Source organism: Ceratina calcarata, unplaced genomic scaffold (assembly GCF_001652005.2).
Source record: "Ceratina calcarata isolate Rehan_Ccalc_2016 unplaced genomic scaffold, ASM165200v1 scaffold151.2, whole genome shotgun sequence".
Taxonomy (NCBI): Eukaryota; Metazoa; Arthropoda; class Insecta; order Hymenoptera; family Apidae; genus Ceratina; species Ceratina calcarata.
In genome coordinates, this window is record NW_017136308.1 from 1,621,405 (window position 1) to 1,642,926 (window position 21,522).

Genomic DNA, 21,522 nt, shown 5'->3' on the forward strand with positions numbered 1-21,522 from the left:
TTTTCGATCAGAGAATCATGTTCGATCAGTTAAATCGATGCGATGAAAGTAATTGAGACAGGAAGTATACCCGCCCTTTTCCGCCATATTCCGTTCTGGACGTGGACGTTTCCGGTTCCCGGAGTTGATTTTCACGAAGGGGCTACCTACGCGGGGTTAGAAAGTTGCCGATTAATCGCCGAGACTGATTGATTACAAACCGTCTCACTCGTTTCTCGCTCTGACAAGTGTGAGTACGTACACGGCTTCAAGCTTTTGCCATATAAGAAAGTTCTTGGCAGTTCGGTTCGCTGGAAAACTGGCTACGGTCCCTTCCAGTTCCCGTCATTATCACAAATGAAAAACAGATAAACGAACGGAAAAACTAAGAGAACTACAATACGAATGGTTAAATCTTGTAATTTTTTTCTGTTACAAAGCAAATTCTACATTCATGTGTCTGGCGTTTGTGTTACCGTGCGCATGTGTACTTGGATGTGTATGTGTGTGTGTGTGTGACTGGTCAAATTTGGAGGTTGGATGGGATCAAGATTTAAACAAACGATTCGTAGATCGTTGTACTTATTCTCGTAAGAGAGAGTTAACGAGGTTAAGAAGGCGTGAACTTATTCATTTCAGGCGAGAATCATGTCTGAGGCAAACACGGACCGCGTTGACTCCGTTGAAGAAGAGTTAGAAGTCGAATCCAACTATAAACCACCTCCGGAGAAAACCATAGAGCAGATACTGGAGACAGACAAGGAAGATGAGAGTCTGCAGAAGTACAAGGCGACGCTACTGGGTGAGGCGAAGTCTGGTGGCATCGTTGTAGGTAGGCGTTTGTACCTCTATCAAAAGTCAGCAGTTTCATGTTATGATACTCAGTATATTACCTAATTTTTAGATCCAAATGATCCTAGGAAGGTGATAGTGAAGAAATTGGCCTTGTGCGTGACTGACAGGCCAGACATGGAGCTGGACCTAACTGGGGACCTTACACAATTGAAGAAGCAAACGTTTGTGATCAAAGAAGGTGTCAGCTACAAGATTCGAATTGATTTCATAGTTCAAAGGGAAATCGTTCATGGTTTGAAGTACATACAGAAGACCTATCGTCTAGGTGTCCCAGGTAATCCCTTACTCTCTGCCTTGACAATACCTTGATGATAATATAAGATTATTTGTTGTATGCTACCTTCTTTAGGAATTACAGGTACATACATTGTACACAGTGAACCTTGCAAATATCCGCCCTCTCCCTCTCTCTAATTTTGATTCGCTATTATTTGCCAAGGCACGAGACGTAGCTCACTTCTAGACTCATTACAAATATACGTTTTGTTCAATCGCAGTGGACAAAATGATGCACATGGTCGGCTCGTACCCTCCGAAAACCGAGATCCAATCATATACGACGCCGACAGAGGATGCCCCGGCCGGCGTAATGGCCCGCGGCTCGTACACGGTCAGTTCGCTCTTCACCGATGATGACAAACACGAACACTTAAAGTGGGAATGGTCGTTCGAGATAAAGAAAGACTGGAAAGAGTAAATAGAGAATAGGATACTGTCGAGCCAAGGAAAGAACAGGACTCCTGTAATTTTTTACATGAAACACGCGCCAGTGCGCGCAAACAGACAGACAGACAGACAGACAAGGACTTGCGTAAGATGATGCCATAACATATATAAACTGTATTTTCTAAGTAACAAGATATACAATTAATTTATTTAGATAATCCTTAATTAAGAATGGTAGGTAACGGTAACCTTCTCACTCTATGTATGCATATATTATATATACATTTATATATATATATACATATATGTACAGGCACAGGACGCACATATGTATGTGTATGTAATTGAGAATCGTAATTAGGATTTCGATTTAATTAGTACAGCATTTACAGTCGTACTTGTAATAATAGTTTTACTCGAAATTGTCTCTTCGAACTTCCTGCCTGATTTCTAAACTCCAACCGTTGTTCGAGTCTGTCTTTTATTAGACCTGTTTCAGGGTAGTCCCTACCAAAACGCGAGTTCCAAAACTTTTGGGGCAGCTTATATTTTTTTATCTTTTATACATGTACCTCCCATAGTTAGCGACGATACCTAGTCGACGCAGAAAGTGCAAGGATTTGTAGGCAGGCTACGATCCAACCCACCCATTTTCGATATAGTCTAGAATACATAAAACCATAGTTTCGAGGCGAGACAGAAGGCAGCAGGTTAAGCGACAATATGTGTTCTCGTATTGCGATAACGTCGACGAAGGAACCGACGGACATTTGAAAGAATCCCTTGAACATTGTATCTGATTATTAATTGGAAATAAAGATGACGTTATTAACTTTGTTATATATGCGAATCGAATAAGAAAAATGTAGATTCGTCCGTGACGACGGCGCGGATTCGAATCCGCCATGCTGGGCATTGCGTGTAGAGTGCACTGTGCAGCGTAAGCGTACGGTAGGAGTCTGTATGTAGTAGTGCGCAGCGCGCCACCCGCATAGAACGCATTCGTATTCGTTTACGAACAGTGTTATAATTTTAGGAAGAATATAGGAATACAAGGGACGCGAACTTCAATTAGAGTGAATTTCGGTGAACCACGCGGGATAAGGGCGGCAGTTAAAGGTTCGAGAAGCGAGAAGCGGTCGCGTCGGAAGTATAGACGGTCGGCCAGGTAAAGGGGGCCACGTATCGAGGTCACCGGTGATTAGAAGACGAGAGACCCCCAGCCGGAGTCCTCGTCATTTCCTAACGATTAACGACTGTTAACTCTAGTCGTCCTGCCGCGATTTCGATCAGCGTAGATCGCTCTGGTCGAAAACGGAACTGTTTCTTCGAAGGATCCCCCTCGATCTCCGTTGAATCACCGTTGAGTGTCTCGTAGTTTCAATCCCTCTCTCTCGCTCTCTTCGTCTTTCCTGGACTCCATCCACTCTTTCGGGCAGCAGTTCTTTCGGTGAAACAAGTGAAGTCTGTACCAGGATGCAGGCCATAAAATGCGTCGTCGTTGGTGACGGGTGAGTGTCGAACGTATAATTCATTCTCGTTTCATCATTTAGTCGTCTATTTACCTTAGCAAAGGGTTTTGAACCCCACACCACACCCTTGCCCCCTGTATTGTTTTTTATAAAATCTACGAATCCTCTTATTTATTTTCAGTTTATATCGTAGATCATCCATTCGTCCGAGCGGTTTTCTTTTAGCAATTTTAATAGATCAGATTCGAGTTTTGCTTATGATTGAACAGACATAACCTAGCCCTTCCAACATTTTTGTCCCTCGAGATAGTTTTACAAACCTGCCCGCTCTAAGCGACGAGCGGTGATCTGTTAACGCACAGCGTTTGATTTCTCTTTGAATTTTAACAGAGCCGTGGGTAAGACATGTTTGTTGATAAGCTACACGACAAACGCTTTCCCCGGCGAATACATACCAACCGTGTTCGACAACTATTCCGCCAATGTGATGGTTGACGGGAAGCCGATAAACCTGGGATTATGGGACACGGCGGGCCAAGAAGATTACGATAGGCTGCGTCCGCTCTCTTATCCACAAACAGACGTCTTCTTGATCTGTTTCTCCTTGGTGAATCCAGCCAGCTTCGAGAATGTGCGTGCCAAGTGGTATCCAGAGGTGCGTCATCACTGTCCGGCTACTCCTATCATCCTTGTAGGCACCAAGCTAGATCTGCGTGAGGATAAAGAGACCATCGAACGGCTTAAGGATAAGAAACTTGCACCCATCACTTATCCACAGGCAAGTATCGACGCTGCGTCGAACGATATCCAGTGCTTACGTCATGCATAATCTAACGTTCTCCCTCGCCAGGGTCTGTCCATGGCGAAAGAGATTGGAGCAGTGAAGTACCTGGAGTGCTCGGCGCTTACTCAGAAGGGTTTGAAAACCGTCTTCGACGAAGCCATCCGAGCGGTACTCTGCCCCGTCCTCCAGGTGAAGCCAAAACGCAGATGCTTCCTTCTATAATATTAAATTCATCCAGTCGCTCGGAGATCGAGAGAGAGAGAGAGGGTGAGGAAGGAAGGAAGAGAAATTGGCGCCTGGTCTCGCCTCCTCCGTCGTATCTGCCACAACAAGCGCACAAATCTTGTCTTACAACAACCAACGGGGCGGAGGAGAAGGAGTAAAAAGGCGGACAGAGCTGTGTGTGGTGTACAAAAGAGAAAGAAGTCGTTTTCCTGCCGTATTCACAGTTTCTACAATCACGGAACTTAACGCTTCAGCTTGATTTCGTTGTAATTTCGTTAACCGGAGGAAGCCTCTTGAACCAATCTGCTTCTTCTTCACTTTTAACCGTACACGTAATAATAATCGTTGTAAAGTAAGTTTTAGATGAAAGAGAGAGAGAGAGAGAATGGGGAAACGCACAAAGGAGCGAGTGTGTGCGCGCGCGCGTGCGAGTATAAACAATTGTACATAAACGATAAAAGAAAGAAAAAAATTGTAATTGTATTCCTATCTAATATAGATATAATCGTGCAAGCCTGGATCTAAAAAAAAGATGAGTAAGGACGTTGATTGTTTTTTATATATATATAATTATAAATATATATTAAAGGGTGGAGCTCTCCCCTGAATATTAAGAGATAATTAATTACAATTAATAATAGAGATACCTGTAACTAAATATTGCTTTATTAAATGGGTGTTTATTAAATTCCTTAGATTCCTTATTCGAACGAACGATACGAGGGAGCCTACCAATTTCTTATTTCTACTGACATTCGTTTCAAGCCGTGGTGTCGAAGAACGTTTCTATCAAAGCTGATATCTGTTCGGGAGCGTATTTTATGTACTTGTTGGGGTTCTTCGAGAAAGAGGTGCCACGATATTTGTTGTAGAAGCTCGTGTAGAGGGGCACGATGGATCGTTGGAGTTCCCGTCGCAGTTCTTCGCGTAGACGCGAGTCCGGGACAGAGTACGAACGCTGCCATTTGGCAATTTCCTCGAATTCCCTGGTGAACCCTAAGAACTTCTCCTTGAGCATCTTCGGGACTGGATCTACGAGACACGAAAAATGGATTCTTATTGGAGCAGTTACGGATCGGAAATCATCGGAGGAACACATACCCGGCTCGTCGAACGGTTGTTCCAAATAGACTCTGGCTTTGGCGAACGCAGCGTTCACGTAATTGTTCTTATCTTTCTGTAAAAGGTCCCGGTATGTCTGCTCAGCCGTGGGTTCGGCTGACAAGAGTAACTCCATCAATGAACTGCGACGCAGGGCGTTCACCACGTGATTATGGTTGTTCAACCTGAAGAGAGCCCGCAGCGAGACATCCGAGTAGGAAGCGTCGCTCTTGCTGACCAGCAATAAGTTTAACTGCGCCAGTACCTTCTCTGAAAAGAAATGAACCAACTGTTTTCTATGATGGTCGACTCGGAACGTCCTGCTTCGCCGATTAAAAATGATATTGACTGATGTAAGTGCCGACGACAATCTTGCAAGCGTTCTCCGTTTGTTTCACAGGCGCCGCCGCCGCTGTACCCTCCATATCGGCGCTGCTACGCTTCAACACGGAGCCCGCGGTGTCCGCGTACTCGGCCAACTGCTCCAAGAATACTAGAACGTTGCTGGTGCTCTCCGCCACGGTTCCATCCTTCGGTAATATCGAATTTGACTCGTTGCGCACGCTCTCGGCAAAATCCTCCAGCGCCTTGGCTCCCTTCAAACGGGCTCCGTAAGCATTTCGCCTCTCTCCTCATAATTTCTATTAACGATCTTACGGTGATATTCAGAGTGTTGAGCACCGAGGTGAACTTCGATCTGAGCGCGTAGTCGCATCCTTCGACGGTCCTCTCCAGATCCGGCTTCAATTCCCCGAGATGCTTCAATATTGGGAAGATGACAAGCACTGCCGAGTAATCTCTCCGTACGATGCACCTCTTGGCTCTTGTAGCGATGCTCTCGCCGTCGTGGGCCACCAGATCCATTGCTTCCCTGACTGTTGCCTCGAGAACTTGAGCCTGGAGACCGTTCGGTAGGATCTTAGCCACCAAGGACCTCTCAGTCTGCATTAGCTTGTGCAGGCCGACCGTCAGCAACAGATAATTCTCCATCTCCTGCTCGTCAGGTGCCGTATCTTCCACGGAATAGCTGGAGAGTTGATGGGGCGTCGGTTTTCTGGATCCGGTCAACGAGAGACCGAGCCCCGTGGTTTGAGAAGCTTTCAACAGCATCCGACTGGCCTTCTTTTCCAACGCATGCTGCAGTCTTTTTGAGGCCTTCTTGCCGGACATCTCTAGGCCCGTTGCCAAACCCAGAGAATGTCTGTGTCCGAGCTTCGTCTTCTGTCGATAAACGCATAGTTTCGTACAATAAATATTTAGGTACCAGTTATTTGTATACTTACGGGCAAGGGGCTCCCGGCGTGTGTGCTTCCGCCGCTGGCGCTCCTCTGGTGTTCCTTGAGCAGCTGCAGAGACCTCAGGACGATGCCGGACCTGACCGAGGAATAGATCTTGGCGTGATTCCTGTGCCCCCTTTCATCCAACCAAGCGGCGATCCTCGACAAGCTTCCAAGCATGCTCTCGGGTAACTGGCAAAGAGACTGGGGTGCGTCCTCGCCACTGGTATCCTCGTCGGAGCCGATCAGATCCAGCAGAACGATTGGAAGTATCGGTTTGCTCTGTCTGGTGAGCACGTCGTGAAATTCCACGTAAAGAGCATCAAGACCTACTGAGAACAGGCTAGCGACATTCTCCAACTCCACCGAGCTTGGATTATTCTTCTGGAAATAGCGTTGAGCGTTGTGAAGTCGATTCATGGCTTCTAGAAAGTTGTCCAGGCCTCCCGCACCTCCGGGCCCAGCCCTGACGGTCGCTTCGACCTCCTGGCAGACTCCATAATAACCGATCGCGTGGTCCAACGCGTTTAGAGTCATCTCGATGTCTGTGCAAATGAAACATACCGCATGGAAGCTTTATCTTAGGCCAGTTATGTACGCTGGCATTCTTACTTTGCTGCCGAGCCTGCAGGTTCCCCGTTTCATTATACACCGGCAGTATCGTTCGACGTAGAGTGGCCAGGCGTTGCTCCAATGACGAAAGAATCCCGACTACGTTCCCGGTGAGCCTCCTGCTGCGCTCCTCAGCTTCCTTCAACGTCTCTAACGAAGCTATCTCCGCCTCGAGCTTGCATTGAATCTCGAACCTCCTCTCAGAGGTTTGGTCGGCCCTTGGCACTTGCATCATTTTCTTCACGGTTTAACAATCTGAATTCACTATCAAATTTGTTCTCATTAAACGTGACGATTAATCGTCGTCGACGCAATGAAGCGAATCGTTCGCAAATCTTCTTAAAAAACTAATTACAGTTCCGCACTGTGACATCACACCGCTGTCACTGTCAAACAGAAGCGACACTGAAAAGCGCGTGGCATCGAAATATCTGATCCAGCAGAATATGTCGAACGCGGAGTGATTTACTTCCTATTAAATTCCGCCCGTTAATCATTAATATCGATTAAAAATAGAGATCGTTGACGAATTAACATCCTTCACGACTTGTGACAAGAAGCACAGACCAACCTTGAACTGGGTACGCAACACCCGACAGACGATTGCGCGGGCGCGATCAACGTGACCGTTGCGTATCTGACTTGAGGCTGGCTATCCATCATGTTGGCCGCGCCTGCGTGTTCGCGCGACAGTATCGAGAAGCCAAACGAAGGGGTGTCGTCGTTTGTGTTTGCTGCTGTGTTCCATAAAAAATAAACGTGAAAAACTGATTCGGAAGGTATCGTAGAATGCGGGCGGAGTCTTTGGACGTATCCGGGAATCCATAAGCAACGGGAAATGCGCGACAACGGAATTTGAAACGTGTATCTCAATATAATCGACGAGTGCGGGTCCGGAAGTGTTTCGCGGCCGCCATTTTGTGCTGTGTGCTGTGTGAGAAGCGTATGAACCCGCGCTGAAACTGAGCCCTTGTCCCTTCCTTTCTGTTGCCGGTTTATTTCTATCCGCAAAACATTCATTTGCTCGATTACGAGGGATTGAAAATCAGCGTTGATGATCGGGATTCCGAGGGACGATAGACACAAGATCACCGTGAAGATACGCAACAACATGAAGAGGAGCTCGAGCCGCGACACACCGCCTCCTAGGGTGAAACGCAGCAGATCCTCGATGGGGAGGTAGCATCCGAGAATAATTTATTATTATTAATTTACTACACAACGGAATGTTCCGTTCCATTCCATCATGGTTTCACAGTGTTGTCATCCTTAATGCACATTTTGTTTTCTAAGATACGACGACTCTAGTGACGAGAGAATCACTCCCGAGCGTATACGTCGACGCAGCCGGGGCGCCCGCAGTCCTAGCCCACCAACTCGAGCCTCGTCACATACCCGCTACGTCGAGTCTGGCTCTCATCGCGATGATTACCTCCGAGCGCCCAGAGAGCTGCCCCCGGAGCGTCCTTACAGCTACAAGGTCCTCTGTATCAGCTCTATCCACCCAAAGGCCAGTGATGAAGTGATCAAAGATACCCTCTACCGAGAATACAAGAAATTTGGTGACTTCTCCATTAAAATCTCCCATGAGCTCGACGAGAGGGTCGCTTATGTCTGCTTTAGGAGCTCCGAGGATGCTAGAGATGCGAAACACGCGAAACCTAGGATTATCATGTACGACAAAGTGGCTCTCGTCGAGCCTGTTTACGAAAGACCTGATTACAGGTATGAACCGAATTGTTTGTATATATGTCACTCCCTCTTTTTGCTTGCGGTAGAAAAGAATTGAAAATAATTGCAGGAGACCCCGGAGCATAACTCCGCCAGTTTATGAGCGTTACTACACGAGGAGTCCTGGCCCTACTGGCGACAGGCACCGTCCCCTGGAACGTTACGAGCGCGTTTACGGTCCTCCGGTGGGTTTACCACCCCCTCATCGAGAGATGCGTCGGGAAGCAATCCCACCTCCTCACCATGAGTTTGTGAGACCGCCGATTCACCACGGACCGCCCCATGTGCACCCCGGCCCTCCACATCACTATGGGCCGCCAACCAGACACATGATGATCCGACATCCGGTTCATGGATTCGAACGGGTCGAGAACAAGAAGGACAAATTCCCGAATTACCTGCACCACGTGTCGCCTGAAGACGATCCTCTGGCCACTAGGACTTTGTTTGCTGGCAATTTGGAGATAAACATCACCGAGGAAGAGTTGAGGAGAATATTCAGCAAGTACGGAATCGTCGACGATATCGACATAAAGAGACCGCCACCAGGTACGGGCAACGCTTATGCGTTCGTCAGGTTCCAGACCTTGGACATGGCGCACAGGTGTAAGGTCAGTCTCGTCTTCCTTGTTCTCGTCCCCGCCGTTTCTTGACACGGTTCATGACGCAATTCTTTTAACTCTTCGAAGGTCGAGCTATCCGGGCAGTACATCGGCAAGTTTCAATGTAAAATCGGCTATGGGAAGGCGACGCCGACGACGCGAATTTGGGTGGGTGGTCTGGGTCCGTGGACGTCGGTGCCACAGCTGGAGAGGGAGTTCGACAGGTTCGGTGCGATCAAGAAAATCGACTACATAAAGGGAGACAGCAACGCTTACATCCTGTACGATTCGATCGACGCGGCGCAGGCCGCGGTGAAAGAGATGCGTGGATTCCCACTAGGCGGCCCGGATAGGCGTCTACGGGTTGACTTCGCAGACGTGACGCCCGGGTTCGGGTTCAAACCAAGAGGCCCTTACCCCGAGGACACTGGAGAGTTCCGTCCCAGCAGGCCGGTCGACTACGAGCCGGCTTACGATCCGTACCCCGACAGCGAGTTCGGATACGGTCCGAGAGGTTTTAGAGGTAGAGGCTCGGCTCCCTGGCACGAGAGACGCGGCGGTGGTGCTCGCGGCGGCTACAGAGGAAGCTATCCCGACAGTTACTTGAGAGATCAGGAGGCCGACTGGAGCTCTTCGAGAAGACCACCGCCGGAATTGGAGTATGAGACCGGGAGAAATCTGAGGCGGTCGTTGAGCAGGGAGCCCGGGGTTGATCGTTCCCGATCCAGGTAAGCAGAACAGAAAGCAGCAACGACCGTCGATAGCTTTTAAATCCCGTCGTTTGGCGAGGTTCGCGAGCATTTCAGGCGATGCGATTTAACAGCGATGTGATGTGTCCAGGTCCCCTCGGAGAAGGCAGCAGCAGCAGCAACAACAACAACAGCAACAGCAGCTCGACTCGGATTCGGACTCGGAAAATGCCCGCACGGGGATGTTGTCGAGCTCCCGCACGTTGCCCGAAGTCGCCAGGAAAGCTCAGGCCGTGTGGCAAGGCGCGTTGATACTAAAGAATTCTCTGTTTCCAGCGAAGTTTCACCTAACTGACGGCGACGCGGAGATAATCGACTCTCTGATGAAGGACGAGGATGGCAAGCACATGCTAAGGATCACGCAGAGGCTGAGACTCGACCAGCCAAAGCTGGACGACGTCTCGAAACGTATACAGACGTCCAGCTCGCACGCGATTTTCCTAGGGCTAGCCGGTTCGAGCAACGTGATCAGCACCGACGATGCGAACGTCCAGACGAGACCGTTAAGGAACCTGGTTTCGTACCTGAAACAGAAGGAGGCGGCCGGTGTGATCTCGTTGGTGAACAAGGACACTGAGGGCACCGGGGTGCTATACGCTTTCCCGCCGTGCCCGTTCTCCACGGAATTGTTAAAGCGCACTTGCCCGAGCCTCAGCGACGAGGGATTAAAGGAGGATCACTTGGTAATTGTCGTCGTCAAAGGCGGCAGCGCTTAAATCTTTATCTTTCGCAACTGCGGATATGTCGTAGGACGGTCGCTCACGGTTAGCACGCGATGACCGGGCACAGGTATGTAGACAGAGAGCAAGCTCGACGACATTCTTACGAACGAGAAACATGGCATCGTATAAAATATCCGCAGTTCGATTAAAGATCAGTTATATACTTATACATACTATATAAGATAAGATAAGCGTCCCAAGTATCGGCCGGAGCGTTCGATGCAACGTTATCAATTATTTCTGTACATCAATCGTAATCCTTTTGTTTAAAAAAAAGAATATTCATCGTTCGTATGGAACGCTCTACCGGTCGTCTGTATTTGGGTACGGAACTCAGCCGAAAATTTCCACAGGCAACGATTCGAGCTAAGATTAAACTTAATTAAGATCAATTATATAAATATATATATAGATATATATAATGATTATGCTAAAGTACTTGTATCATATAATCGCACTCATCTTCTCGCTTGCTTGCTTTCTTCCTTTCTTCATTTATTTCTCTCTTTATATTTGATCATTTTTTATTGAAACACGTTTGTATAATCATTAGCCGGCCCTCGTCGTCGTCATCGTCGTCGTCGTTACGTAGATCGTCCAAACTATGTATAACGATGTCATTATGATTACATATGTGCGATACGTACGATACTTATATACATATATATATATATCTACGTAAATAGTTGAATAGTTTGTAATAAGTGAAGAAGATAGTAGTTTCGTGCGGACAAAAGAAGTGAATTAACGACTTTTCCGAGAGTGACTCGCCGTGTGCTCCAGTGATAGGAACGAGAATTGGGACAGTGAGGTGAAAAACAAACGCGGGGAGAGAGAGTAATAATTACAATCGTGTACAGTGTGACGAGAAGTAAAATGTAATCGCATACGCAATACAGTGTTTTCCTCGTGCTTTCTTGACGCTCTTTTCAAAAAAAAAAAATATCCTCAGAGATACGGCAGATCTTGGTCGAGGCCGCAGCTTACTCGTGCAGTGGTAAAACAATAATTGAAAAACGCAGGGAACGCAGTGCCTGTTGTTAGTTTGTTCCTGATCTATCCGTTTGTTGCTCCTAGTTATCGATCGCAGAGGTTTCTCTCGGTACATAAGTGTAACGCGTAATAAGGGGTCGACGACCAGTTCGATAGGTTTAGAGCACCTTGGAAAAGTGTCTGTTTGTTTTGCATATATTTTTATTCTTTAGTTTAGTTGAATCTTCTGTGAAGGAACAAAAGTTCGTGACGGTGGTGTCCCGTTTTTGCAATCTAGTGTTGTTTGCCACAGTGAACCTTTTATTTATTCGATGAAAATGCGAGCCCAGGATCTGTGGTGAAACTCTCTGTGTGCCTAGCCTCGAATGTTCCAATAAACGATTTACATTTACTGCAATTACGTTTATTCGATCAACCTTGAATTAAACGGACAGGGGAGGGAGAAAGCCAAATTTAAATCGTGATTCGATCAATCGAATTTTGAAAATCGATACCTCCGAAGTCGATTGTTGAAGTCTCGATTAATCGATGTTCAGTGAAATGCGCGTATTTGATTGGTCGAACGAACCTCGCTCAACTTCGCATTTCTTCTGTTTATTGTTAATCGGAAACAAATTGTTGTGTAAATCGTCTTTAAACAAACGTGTCATTTTTAATATAGTTTACGTTCGGGCGTCATAATTACAATAATAATAAGAAGAACAACAACAGCAATAATGGTGACAATATATTGGGCAAATTTTCGATGAGTCGCCATTACAAAACGTCATGGCGACCGTCGACGACGGGATCAAAAATTATTAATTAATAATCGAATCAATCGAAAGTGCGCGCTATTTTTACTTTTGTCGAGAAAACAATCAATTGAATTGACGTAAACAACGGGAATCGCGTTCGTTTCATGGTGAATCGTTTGTTTTTTCGGAGGTTAATAGTCGCGGTACATCGTCGCCATTTAATAGTATTCTTGAAGTTTGAATCGCGGTCTCTCTTGCAGCGTAATTTTCCACCGAGAAAGCGTTGAAGCCAACTACCAGAAAGATCACTCTCAGAAGGATGGCAGTATCCGTTAGCGAAATATGCGAGAACACGAAACTGGCCAGGGAGATGGCATTGACCGGTAACTACGATACCTCTGGTGTCTACTATCAAGGAGTCGTGCAACAGATCCACCGTCTGCTGACTGGTATAGCTGACAACACAAGGAAGGCCAAGTGGCAGACGGCACAACATCAGATCGTGCAGGAGTTCGAGAAAGTGAAAGCCACAGCAAATACTTTGCAGCTATTTAAGGTTGACGCTCATGGGGAGAGACTACCAGGTAGCATGGAACGCATTTCTCATGCTTAGTCATCAAGTTCAAAGTTGTCAGTATCTATTGGTTTCAGGTACAACGTGTTTGTCCTTTGAGGAACCTACAAGGGATCCAGCGCCATGGTCTTACAATGGTACAGACGCCTCCTGGAACCAAGGATCGTCCTTCACCCCCAGAGATCCAGATGTCTGGCCTCCATTAACTCCCAATGAACAAAAGTGAGTACATGACATCGACGTCAATCGACAGTATCTTACGAACCAAATTTGTAAGGAACGTGAGACCGGCAAGGAGTCTGCAGCAATCAAAACAGCAGAACAGGAGCAGTATAAAGAAATCCGTGACGAGCGCGCGGAGGACTGAAGCGAACAAAACAATCGGAAAGAAAGACGAAAGAAAAGGATCCAGGAAGGACGACGGGAACAAGGTCTGTCGCGCGAGATACACGCAGGTACGTTTGATGCGAACGGGCGACGATGCTTTCAGGATAAGTCAGAGGTAGAGAAGACGGCGGTGACGGACGCGGATGCAGAGGAGCGTAAGTTCGAGCCATCGAGCAACGACCGGGACTTGGTCGAGCTCCTGGAGAGAGACATCGTGCAGAAGAACCCGAACATTCATTGGGACGACATAGCGGACCTCCACGAGGCGAAACGATTGCTGGAAGAAGCCGTGGTCCTACCTATGTGGATGCCGGATTTCTTTAAAGGTATGAATATCCTCTTCGATGCGCATACATCATTCTCGAGCTTTAGGATGATGTTCGATCGTATGTTGTACAAGGCATACGTCGCCCTTGGAAAGGGGTGTTGATGGTGGGCCCGCCAGGTACCGGGAAAACGATGCTCGCTAAGGCCGTGGCCACGGAATGCGGTACCACCTTCTTCAACGTCTCTTCTTCCACGTTGACCTCCAAGTACAGGGGAGAGTCCGAGAAGCTCGTCAGACTTCTGTTCGAAATGGTAACACCGAACCAAATATCTCTGTACACTCCGTAATAAATCGCAGCGATTCGATCGTCGATTCAGGCGAGGTTCTACGCGCCCAGCACGATATTCATCGATGAGATCGACTCCCTATGCTCTCGGAGAGGTTCGGAGTCCGAGCACGAGGCCTCCAGGCGGGTCAAGTCCGAGCTACTCGTCCAGATGGATGGAATCAGCTCAAACAGGTATCATTTCACCGGCGACTTTCGATAAAATGAAATAAAGTGATACATCCTCGTCGTCCTGGTCATTATCAACGATCTCTTTCTTGTGCAGTGAGGATCCGAGGAAAGTGGTGATGGTGTTGGCAGCAACGAACTTCCCCTGGGACATCGACGAAGCTCTCCGCAGGAGACTGGAGAAACGAATCTACATTCCTTTACCGAACCGTGAGCAATCCTTAAAGAATGCGTAGCAGCGTCCTCGGTCATGATCGATTCGCCAATAAATCTTGTCTTATGTCGGTCAGACGAAGGCAGGGAAGCTTTGTTGAGGATCAATCTGCGCGAAGTAAAGGTGGATACATCCGTAAATCTCGCCGACATAGCCAAGAAGCTGGAAGGCTACTCGGGCGCAGACATCACCAACGTTTGTAGGGACGCGTCGATGATGTCGATGAGAAAGAAGATCGCGGGCTTGAAACCAGACCAGATAAGGCAGCTGCCCAAGGAGGAACTGGATCTACCCGTGTCCGCCGCCGATTTCGACGAGGCCGTCGAACGGTGCAACAAGAGCGTGTCCCAGGAGGACCTCGATAAGTACGAGAAGTGGATGAGCGAATTCGGTTCTTCCTGATTTGCCCCACCGTCCGGCAGCAGCTACACTCAATCTTCATAACGAAGACGAAATATATAATCGGACGATCGCCAACTCTGATCACGCTAGACGTATTACAATTGTCATTCGATTAAACGGCTCGATCCATCGTACGTTCGCGGCAATCCTTTCACACTTTTATATCGTCGATAGGAAAATGGTAAAAGAAATTGGAGACATTTGTTCAGAGACATTATTTATTATTATCTAATAATTTGATTCGCATCGTCGTCGGCCAGGTAAGCCGGTTCAATCGTCCAGTTCGGGCGCGCAGCCTTCACTCCTCAATCTACGCGTCTCCTCATCCACCTTTTTTGAGTCCTTGGGAGCCTTATATCGGGCCACATGATCGACTCTCACAGTCCTTCCCAGAATCTGAAATGGAAGCAGCAAGTACGTATATAGAAATCTTGTCTTCAACTGAATTTGATTTCGTACGAATATGGAGAACGTTACTTTGACACCGTTGAAATTGTCGACAGCCAAGACGGTGCTCCTCTGGTCCTCGTAACAAAGAAATCCATACCCCTTCTGTTTGCCAGTGTCCTTATCTCTTATCAAATTTATGTTGACCACCTCTCCATATCTGGAAAACCATCGAAGGCAAATGGACGTTATTCAAACGGAGATTCGCCCCAGGTATCGTCTCGCTTACTGAGAGAATATAGCGATCACATCCCCTTCAGTTAAATCATAAGGCAGCCCGCCAACGAAGATCCAAGCACTGTCTTTGTACTGATCATGCCACGAACTCTTTGAATCGTTGGATAATTCCTGTTCCCCCAATTTCTTTATATTCTTCACGTTTCTAAACAATGAGCAACAGGAAGAACATAATTTTGTCCGCCCTCCGTTTTGATTCATTTACTCACGTCAAAGGGTTCATTCTGCTGATTTGCGAGACGGAAGGAACGTTCCCTTTGCAGGATGTCAAAAGGAATCATTCGTTCATTCAGTTAATTAGGAGACGCAATCGGTATGATGCATGTTTGAGGGTTAGAGTTTAAGGAGTGACATCGATGTCGATGTCGATCACAATTCACAATGCGAATGCACACGCACGTGTAACTGGAGTTTGACTGTTCCTCAACGCGCGGCGCTGGAATCGAAATCCACCAAGCAGCCATTTTGTAATTTATGTACGACAATGGCGACTTGTCTTCGCGGTCAGAGTCTTTATAATAAAATAAAGGAGCGGTATTTACTGTTATTATTTTTTTGTAATTGTAAGTTATTTGAACATGGCTGGGGACAAAGTGTTGGGTGACCAGTCGCGCGTCAACAAGGAGAAAATCCACCAGGATCGCGTCTACAACGAGAATCTGAACGAGGACGATGAATTCGTCGAATACATCCCCTGCCCTGAGTTCCACTTTCCTGTAAGTCTGTTTAAATCCCCGCATACGATTCTACGTTACATCATGTCATCGTTAGTCGTCGTAAACGATGCGTATCGAGATTGAACGAATGACTCCACCTTTTACTTTTAGACAGCGATGTGTACCTTTTGTAATGGATATTACGGACCCTGCTTCGAGGAGCCCGTCTGTCCTACCTGCCATGCATTTCTCTTTCCGAACGACGTCAGTCCCTTGCAAGTGTTCAGCGAGGTTGGTCACACATAAGAATGTTCATAAGCCTGAGTTAACAATATTTATCCGGTCATAGAAAACGGATGACGAGGACTCTGGGAACGATGAACCTACGGAGCTGTACTATCACGAGAGGAGAACCAGTCAGCAGCAACAGCAGCAGCAGAATCCTCTGCAAAATGTTAACTCCAGATTACATTGTTTCGCGGAGAAGAACGAGGATTCGGAGAATGGTTTGGGAGGAAGGGAGCACGAATTGGAGGCTTGTAGTTCCAAACAGCCCATGTGTGTTATCCAGTTACAGTGGAGTTACAGACCACAGGGCGAGCCTTCCAGATCTTACAATCTCTCGGAGCGGCTTGAGATGCTGGCGAACTATAAAAGAGATGAGTGGGAGTCAGGAACGGAGCCAGGCCTCATGGAGAGACTGCCGCCCGAGGTTCTTTTGGTCGTGTTCTCTCACCTGGATGACGTGAGCCTCTGGTCAGCTGCAAATGTCTGCAGGAGGTGGTTTGGCTTACTCTCCACCCACGTCACCTCGCACCAATGGCAGAGGAACGTAAAACTCCGTTGGCCACTATACAAACCCATCGGTTACGTGAAAAACTGGTACAAGGTACGATTTTATTTGAAATACTAATTCCAACCTTCAATGAATATAATTGAGAACTTATTATCGATGCGGTGATGCTAGGTTTACGACTACCTGGCCTCGTCCGCACCTTGCAAGACCTGTCTGGCGCAGACATGTTTGAGATCGAGGCCACCCAGGATCCAAGAGAACTCATGGAGGAAGAACAGACTGCACAGCGAACTTAAGAGTTTAAGGATAGACCCTCCGGAGGGGATCGAGGCTACCCCCTTGGATCAAATGTGTTGCCACTGGCAGGCTACCATCACCGGGCCCGTAGGGAGTCCCTATGAAGGAGGCTTGTTCTATTTGTACCTTCAGGTCCCCTGCAGGTACTTGGTTACACTTGGTACGCGAATCGCCTCGTTAGTTGTCGAAAACGATCTGGCGGTTTATTCGATTCCGTTCGCGTTCCAGCTATCCTCTGTACCCACCGGTGGTCAGATTCTTAACGAAGATCCTCCACCCGAACGTCTCGAGGCACGGAGACGTCGGCATTGATTCGATTCATCACAACTGGTCTCTCGCTTTGACCATCTCTAAGGTGTTGATCAGCGTTCAGAGCCTGCTCACCGATCCCTACTGTCAGGTACCAGTCCGAACTGAATGTTCCCTTTTACAAACTTCTGAACTGTTAATAAATTGATTGATTCGCAGGTGTGCATGGAACCGGAGTTAGGAGAGATGTACATGAACGATAGGGAGAGGTTCGATGAGATCGCACGATCCTGGACGTGGAAATACGCCATGCACGACGTCGTGACTCCTTTGTGAAACAGTGAAACCAATTCACTTTGATTGAACAATTGTGAAGACCGGTTCAACCAAGATCCGACGTTATGAAAAAGAATACATATTCGCGAAATTCGGAAGAGTTGTTCTTGTTACGAGTATCGTCCCTTTGTCCGCTATCTCTCGGAGATGCGTCAGATTCGTCCGGTGATCAAACGAGGTCGATAGACAGGGGAGAAATACATCGACAAACGGGTTTCGTACAAATCGTCGTTCGAATAATATATTATGCTATTGTATCGTACATAAAATAACACGTGGATGCGACTGATATAAAATAGACAGAATCTTTGTGCGCAATAAATATAAATATTAAATAGAAAGAGAAGCGAGCCGCGGGAACGTTCACGAGAGGATCGTACAGGTTTCCATGTTCGAATGGAAATCATTTAAGAGAGTACAGTCGGTATTAATTTGTATATTAAAAACTGCTCGATTAATTGACCATAGCCGTTTTGATTCCTTACAGACACTCCCGGAGCGATGATTAATTAATGATTTAAGGGACCTACGATTGCGGGTAGGTGTTCAATATTGCCAGGCAGATCTCAATGGCGTCCGTTTCGAAAGGCAGCATCATCATCGCGTTTCGGACGTGCTCCTCGGGGAAGATATTCGCCAGATGGTAGTGAATCTTCGATCTGGCGTCGAGGAACTCCCTCAGTACCTCCGTCGACATCTGCGAACAGACGGGAGACAATAACCGGTTCGTTTCTGAGCCTCCCGATCGTTGATTAGAACCCGAAGCTAGCTCCAGGCTGGTGGCTGTGGCTCGAAAGACGGGTTGGTAGGAGTCCGGGGCCGACGCTATTCGAGTCAGGTGTTGATGACAACTGGAAGAATACGGAAAATTGATGCATGATAAATTCTTTCCGTACCCAATTTCTCCGACTTCCGGTTTACCTCGGAGCCGATGCGAACGGTGTCTCGTGGCTGGAATGTCTGGTCAACGGTCGATGCCGAGCTGTGCTCTCATTTCCCTGCGTCGAACTGGCAGCACCGTTCCGCGACGATTGCTGACGGTCTCTTAATTGCAAAAGCCTCGGATCGTACACTGGATTCAGGGTCAACTGCCGTTGGAGCTTTTTGTGCATGTTGGGCGCCTCCGTCTCCGGTCTGCTCGTTCTCCAACACGGGGAACGATGAACGACTGGAAAATAACGATGTCAAAGAAGCTGTGACTCGAAATCGCGGCCTGATTTTGCTTTTAATTGATCGTAGATGGTTCACCTCTTGAACTGGTGGTAGGCAGTGGTTGGCTCTGGTCAATCGTCACATTTTCAACGGACTTGCTCTTGGCGACCGTCGGCGATGGTAGTTTGACGGTGCTGTTCACCGCCGACTTGGCTTTGCACAGCGGTTGATGCTGAAACACCTCCGTGATAATTGTATCATATATAAAACGACGAAGAATCGAATTTTCGTTGAGAATTCGCGTCGAAATGTCGTTTACCTGGAGGTGTCTCTGCACGTGTTCTACCAGCTTCTCCGTGACGGATTTCTGCGGATGGGAGCCTCTTTCCGGATGCCGGAACTTACACTTATTCCCATAAGTGCACTTCTGATCAACGTCGAATAATTAATAGAACTCGTCGCTGTTAGGACCGAATACAATGTAAGAGCAGCGGAGAGAGTACCTTGGCGTAGGGACAAGGTGGAGCCGGGTCCGATTTCCTAGGCAGTATCCTGAGGAAATTGTCAAGCGTCGGCCCGCTCCTGCCGAGGGGATCGTCTGGAGGCATAAAGCGGTCGTTGACAAACGTGTACATCAGTATCCTTTCCTCGACGACTTTTCTAAACTCCGGATTCTCCTGCGCCAGATCTCTGTAGTTGTCGTTGCTCACGACGATCCCATCCACCTCCACCGCCAGCTTTAGAATGTACCTGTCGTCGTAGCAGACCATCCTCTTCCCCCCCACTAATCTGAATCAATCACGACGACTCAAGGTAAAGACCTCGCAGCGATCTTTCCGACTTATAAACCGTACAGGATAATTCGTGTTATCGATTACAGAATAGATCTAAAGATCGAGCCACCTGGAAGGAGTGAACACCAGCAGCCTGTCCCTTTCCAGCTCTCCGAGTATCTCCTGATCCGCCACGGGATTGTCGATCCTCGATGTTTCCTTCCTCCACTTCGGAACGAATACGGTAATCTCCTTGTGTCCCCTAGCTCTGAACCAATCCACGCAGATCTTTATTCCCCTGCAGGAGAATACCTCCTTGTTCCCGTGACTCATAGCGACGTTGCTACCGTCGATTACGACCGATCGCAAACGGCCGGATCCGGGATTCACTTCGTTCCCATTGGTCTCGCAGTACCCTTCCGTAGTCTCCTCGTATCTCTGGGAACAGCTGGCGGCTCCCAGTTTGATGAGTTCGGCTAGAAGCTCATTCTGCTCTGGGTCCGGGCCTAACTTTTCCAACGCTGTTTGCACAAGCCGCTCCGTGTAGCCTAGTTTTAATGCGAACTCCACTCTGGCCGCGTATCCTGTTGAGTTCACGTTAGATAAAGTTTCATGTCCGCGCAAGGCCGATAACAAAGTTAAGAAACGCGGAACGTACCAGGACTGTGGACTGTGGCCGAGCTACCCTCGACGGTGACATACTCCGCGAATTCCGCGGCCAGGGTGTCCGAGGACGTCCTCGAGACGTCGGAGTGACGCGAATCGGGCACCTATGTATCGCAAACAAACGTTCACCACTGCATTAAAGACTGATCACTGTTCCATACCTGTCCGGACGAGGAGGTAAACACCGGTTCATTAAGTCGTAATTACCTGGGATTCTAGTGGGACGCTCGACGTACTAACATCCTCTGCCTCGTAATCGCTGTCGTAAGATGAGTCCTCGGCGTTGCTCTCGTTTCCCGAGACGGTACGCTCGACGTACTTCTAAGACCAATCGTACGCGCTCTACAGCCGTTCTTTTCTAGAGGCCCACACGTGAAATCTCGCCAGCGACAATATTTACTTACTTTCCCAGTAACGGTCATGGTGGTTCGGTGCTCCGCGGTAACGAGATCGGTTTCACGAAGGCATTCCTGATCGTTGGAGTTTGTCCTCTGGCAAGGGACGGGGAACAGGTTCGCGTCTGACCGGAGAACAGAAGGACGGCCACTTCCGGGACGTATTCCGTTAGATCCTGGAACGGTAATCGAAAGCAGGACAAACTTTCTTACGGAATGGACGAAGGAAGGGACGACGACGACCGGTCACATCGGTGAATGGAGCTCGCGGAGCTCGCGGACCAGACGTCATTACCCCCACTGTGTTTTCATTTATCCCGGTTCCTCACCGAGCGCCTCGTCGTCGGTCATGAGGGAAAGCGCGTCCTTCATCGAGCGACCGACCCATAGACCGACCGTACCGGATAAATTGGCAGCATTGTCGGAAATGAGAGTGTTCGCGGCAACGAGAACAAATCGTTTTTTGTACTCTGAGTTCATAAAAGCCATCGAGGAAAAGTGTCTCGGTGCAAAAGTGTTTCCGTTCGAGTTTCTTAAAAAATAAAGCACTTATAGAGCCGGCGGTCTACTGCACATTCGGATGGATGATAAAAGATGAACCTCCCATTGAAACAGTGGTAGAATACACTTTTCTTACGCGTTACGCAATAAATT

The 21,522-nt window shown here is 47.8% G+C and overlaps 8 protein-coding genes across 20 annotated transcripts; 5 read left to right on the top strand and 3 right to left on the bottom strand.

The window, feature by feature from the left end:
- The first annotated feature begins 98 nt into the window (after positions 1-98).
- Positions 99-2,340, top strand: RhoGDI (rho GDP-dissociation inhibitor). Of its 4 annotated transcripts, none has more exons than XM_018036572.2 (5): positions 99-233; positions 619-811; positions 884-1,108; positions 1,184-1,192; positions 1,332-2,340. In XM_018036572.2, exons 2-5 carry the CDS (start codon positions 628-630, stop codon positions 1,529-1,531), a joined length of 618 nt encoding a protein of 205 aa, XP_017892061.1. In that variant the 5' UTR covers positions 99-233; positions 619-627; the 3' UTR covers positions 1,532-2,340. The 4 variants fall into 4 exon arrangements, with proteins under 4 accessions (XP_017892061.1, XP_017892060.1, XP_026675259.1 ...); XM_018036571.2 differs by having other exon boundaries at positions 101-229; XM_026819458.1 differs by lacking the exon at positions 99-233 and adding an exon at positions 296-387.
- A 108-nt stretch (positions 2,341-2,448) lies between these two features.
- On the top strand, positions 2,449-4,669 carry Rac1 (ras-related protein Rac1). The gene is made up of 3 exons (XM_018036622.2): positions 2,449-3,011; positions 3,363-3,750; positions 3,823-4,669. Exons 1-3 carry the CDS (start codon positions 2,977-2,979, stop codon positions 3,976-3,978), a joined length of 579 nt encoding a protein of 192 aa, XP_017892111.1. The 5' UTR covers positions 2,449-2,976; the 3' UTR covers positions 3,979-4,669.
- On the bottom strand, positions 4,630-7,565 carry Exo70 (exocyst complex component 7). Its single transcript, XM_026819444.1, has 7 exons — positions 7,327-7,565; positions 6,972-7,235; positions 6,366-6,904; positions 5,740-6,303; positions 5,432-5,678; positions 5,083-5,352; positions 4,630-5,013 (listed from the first exon to the last, which is right to left on the bottom strand). The coding sequence occupies exons 2-7, from the start codon at positions 7,204-7,206 to the stop codon at positions 4,742-4,744; spliced, it is 2,127 nt and encodes a 708-aa protein (XP_026675245.1). The 5' UTR covers positions 7,207-7,235; positions 7,327-7,565; the 3' UTR covers positions 4,630-4,741.
- A 102-nt stretch (positions 7,566-7,667) lies between these two features.
- nito (RNA-binding protein spenito) lies at positions 7,668-12,854 on the top strand. Of its 2 annotated transcripts, XM_018036533.2 has the most exons (6): positions 7,668-8,150; positions 8,265-8,696; positions 8,773-9,313; positions 9,392-10,032; positions 10,145-10,736; positions 12,766-12,854. In XM_018036533.2, exons 1-6 carry the CDS (start codon positions 8,026-8,028, stop codon positions 12,790-12,792), a joined length of 2,358 nt encoding a protein of 785 aa, XP_017892022.1. In that variant the 5' UTR covers positions 7,668-8,025; the 3' UTR covers positions 12,793-12,854. The 2 variants fall into 2 exon arrangements, with proteins under 2 accessions (XP_017892022.1, XP_017892021.1); XM_018036532.2 differs by lacking the exon at positions 12,766-12,854 and having other exon boundaries at positions 10,145-11,718.
- Positions 12,803-16,095, top strand: Kat60 (katanin p60). Of its 2 annotated transcripts, XR_003390045.1 has the most exons (9): positions 12,803-13,089; positions 13,157-13,301; positions 13,357-13,510; positions 13,570-13,792; positions 13,867-14,045; positions 14,112-14,254; positions 14,346-14,458; positions 14,539-15,045; positions 15,125-16,095. XR_003390045.1 is itself a non-coding variant. In XM_026819452.1 (8 exons), exons 1-8 carry the CDS (start codon positions 12,825-12,827, stop codon positions 14,862-14,864), a joined length of 1,548 nt encoding a protein of 515 aa, XP_026675253.1. In that variant the 5' UTR covers positions 12,803-12,824; the 3' UTR covers positions 14,865-15,076. The 2 variants fall into 2 exon arrangements, 1 of the variants encoding a protein (XP_026675253.1); XM_026819452.1 differs by lacking the exon at positions 15,125-16,095 and having other exon boundaries at positions 14,539-15,076.
- On the bottom strand, positions 15,065-15,849 carry LOC108632157 (RNA-binding motif protein, X-linked 2). 2 transcript variants are annotated; one of them, XM_018036543.2, is made up of 4 exons: positions 15,758-15,849; positions 15,541-15,693; positions 15,342-15,471; positions 15,065-15,260 (listed from the first exon to the last, which is right to left on the bottom strand). In XM_018036543.2, exons 1-4 carry the CDS (start codon positions 15,769-15,771, stop codon positions 15,135-15,137), a joined length of 423 nt encoding a protein of 140 aa, XP_017892032.1. In that variant the 5' UTR covers positions 15,772-15,849; the 3' UTR covers positions 15,065-15,134. The 2 variants fall into 2 exon arrangements, with proteins under 2 accessions (XP_017892032.1, XP_017892031.1); XM_018036542.2 differs by having other exon boundaries at positions 15,541-15,772.
- On the top strand, positions 15,192-18,345 carry morgue (modifier of rpr and grim, ubiquitously expressed). Of its 3 annotated transcripts, XM_026819453.1 has the most exons (7): positions 15,192-15,278; positions 16,117-16,264; positions 16,376-16,495; positions 16,554-17,093; positions 17,172-17,440; positions 17,526-17,697; positions 17,766-18,345. In XM_026819453.1, the coding sequence occupies exons 2-7, from the start codon at positions 16,127-16,129 to the stop codon at positions 17,880-17,882; spliced, it is 1,356 nt and encodes a 451-aa protein (XP_026675254.1). In that variant the 5' UTR covers positions 15,192-15,278; positions 16,117-16,126; the 3' UTR covers positions 17,883-18,345. The 3 variants fall into 3 exon arrangements, with proteins under 3 accessions (XP_026675254.1, XP_017892027.1, XP_017892028.1); XM_018036538.2 differs by lacking the exon at positions 15,192-15,278 and having other exon boundaries at positions 16,109-16,264; positions 17,766-18,223; XM_018036539.2 differs by lacking the exons at positions 15,192-15,278; positions 17,766-18,345 and having other exon boundaries at positions 16,109-16,264; positions 17,172-17,457; positions 17,526-17,652.
- Regnase-1 (zinc finger CCCH-type containing protein regnase 1) lies at positions 18,097-21,159 on the bottom strand. Of its 5 annotated transcripts, none has more exons than XM_026819448.1 (9): positions 20,878-21,157; positions 20,681-20,794; positions 20,466-20,577; positions 19,938-20,391; positions 19,538-19,823; positions 19,354-19,458; positions 19,131-19,275; positions 18,804-19,050; positions 18,097-18,733 (listed from the first exon to the last, which is right to left on the bottom strand). In XM_026819448.1, exons 1-9 carry the CDS (start codon positions 20,893-20,895, stop codon positions 18,409-18,411), a joined length of 1,806 nt encoding a protein of 601 aa, XP_026675249.1. In that variant the 5' UTR covers positions 20,896-21,157; the 3' UTR covers positions 18,097-18,408. The 5 variants fall into 5 exon arrangements, with proteins under 5 accessions (XP_026675249.1, XP_026675248.1, XP_026675250.1 ...); XM_026819447.1 differs by having other exon boundaries at positions 19,354-19,461; positions 20,878-21,153; XM_026819449.1 differs by having other exon boundaries at positions 19,131-19,266; positions 19,354-19,461; positions 20,878-21,150.
- Between the last annotated feature and the right edge of the window lie 363 nt (positions 21,160-21,522).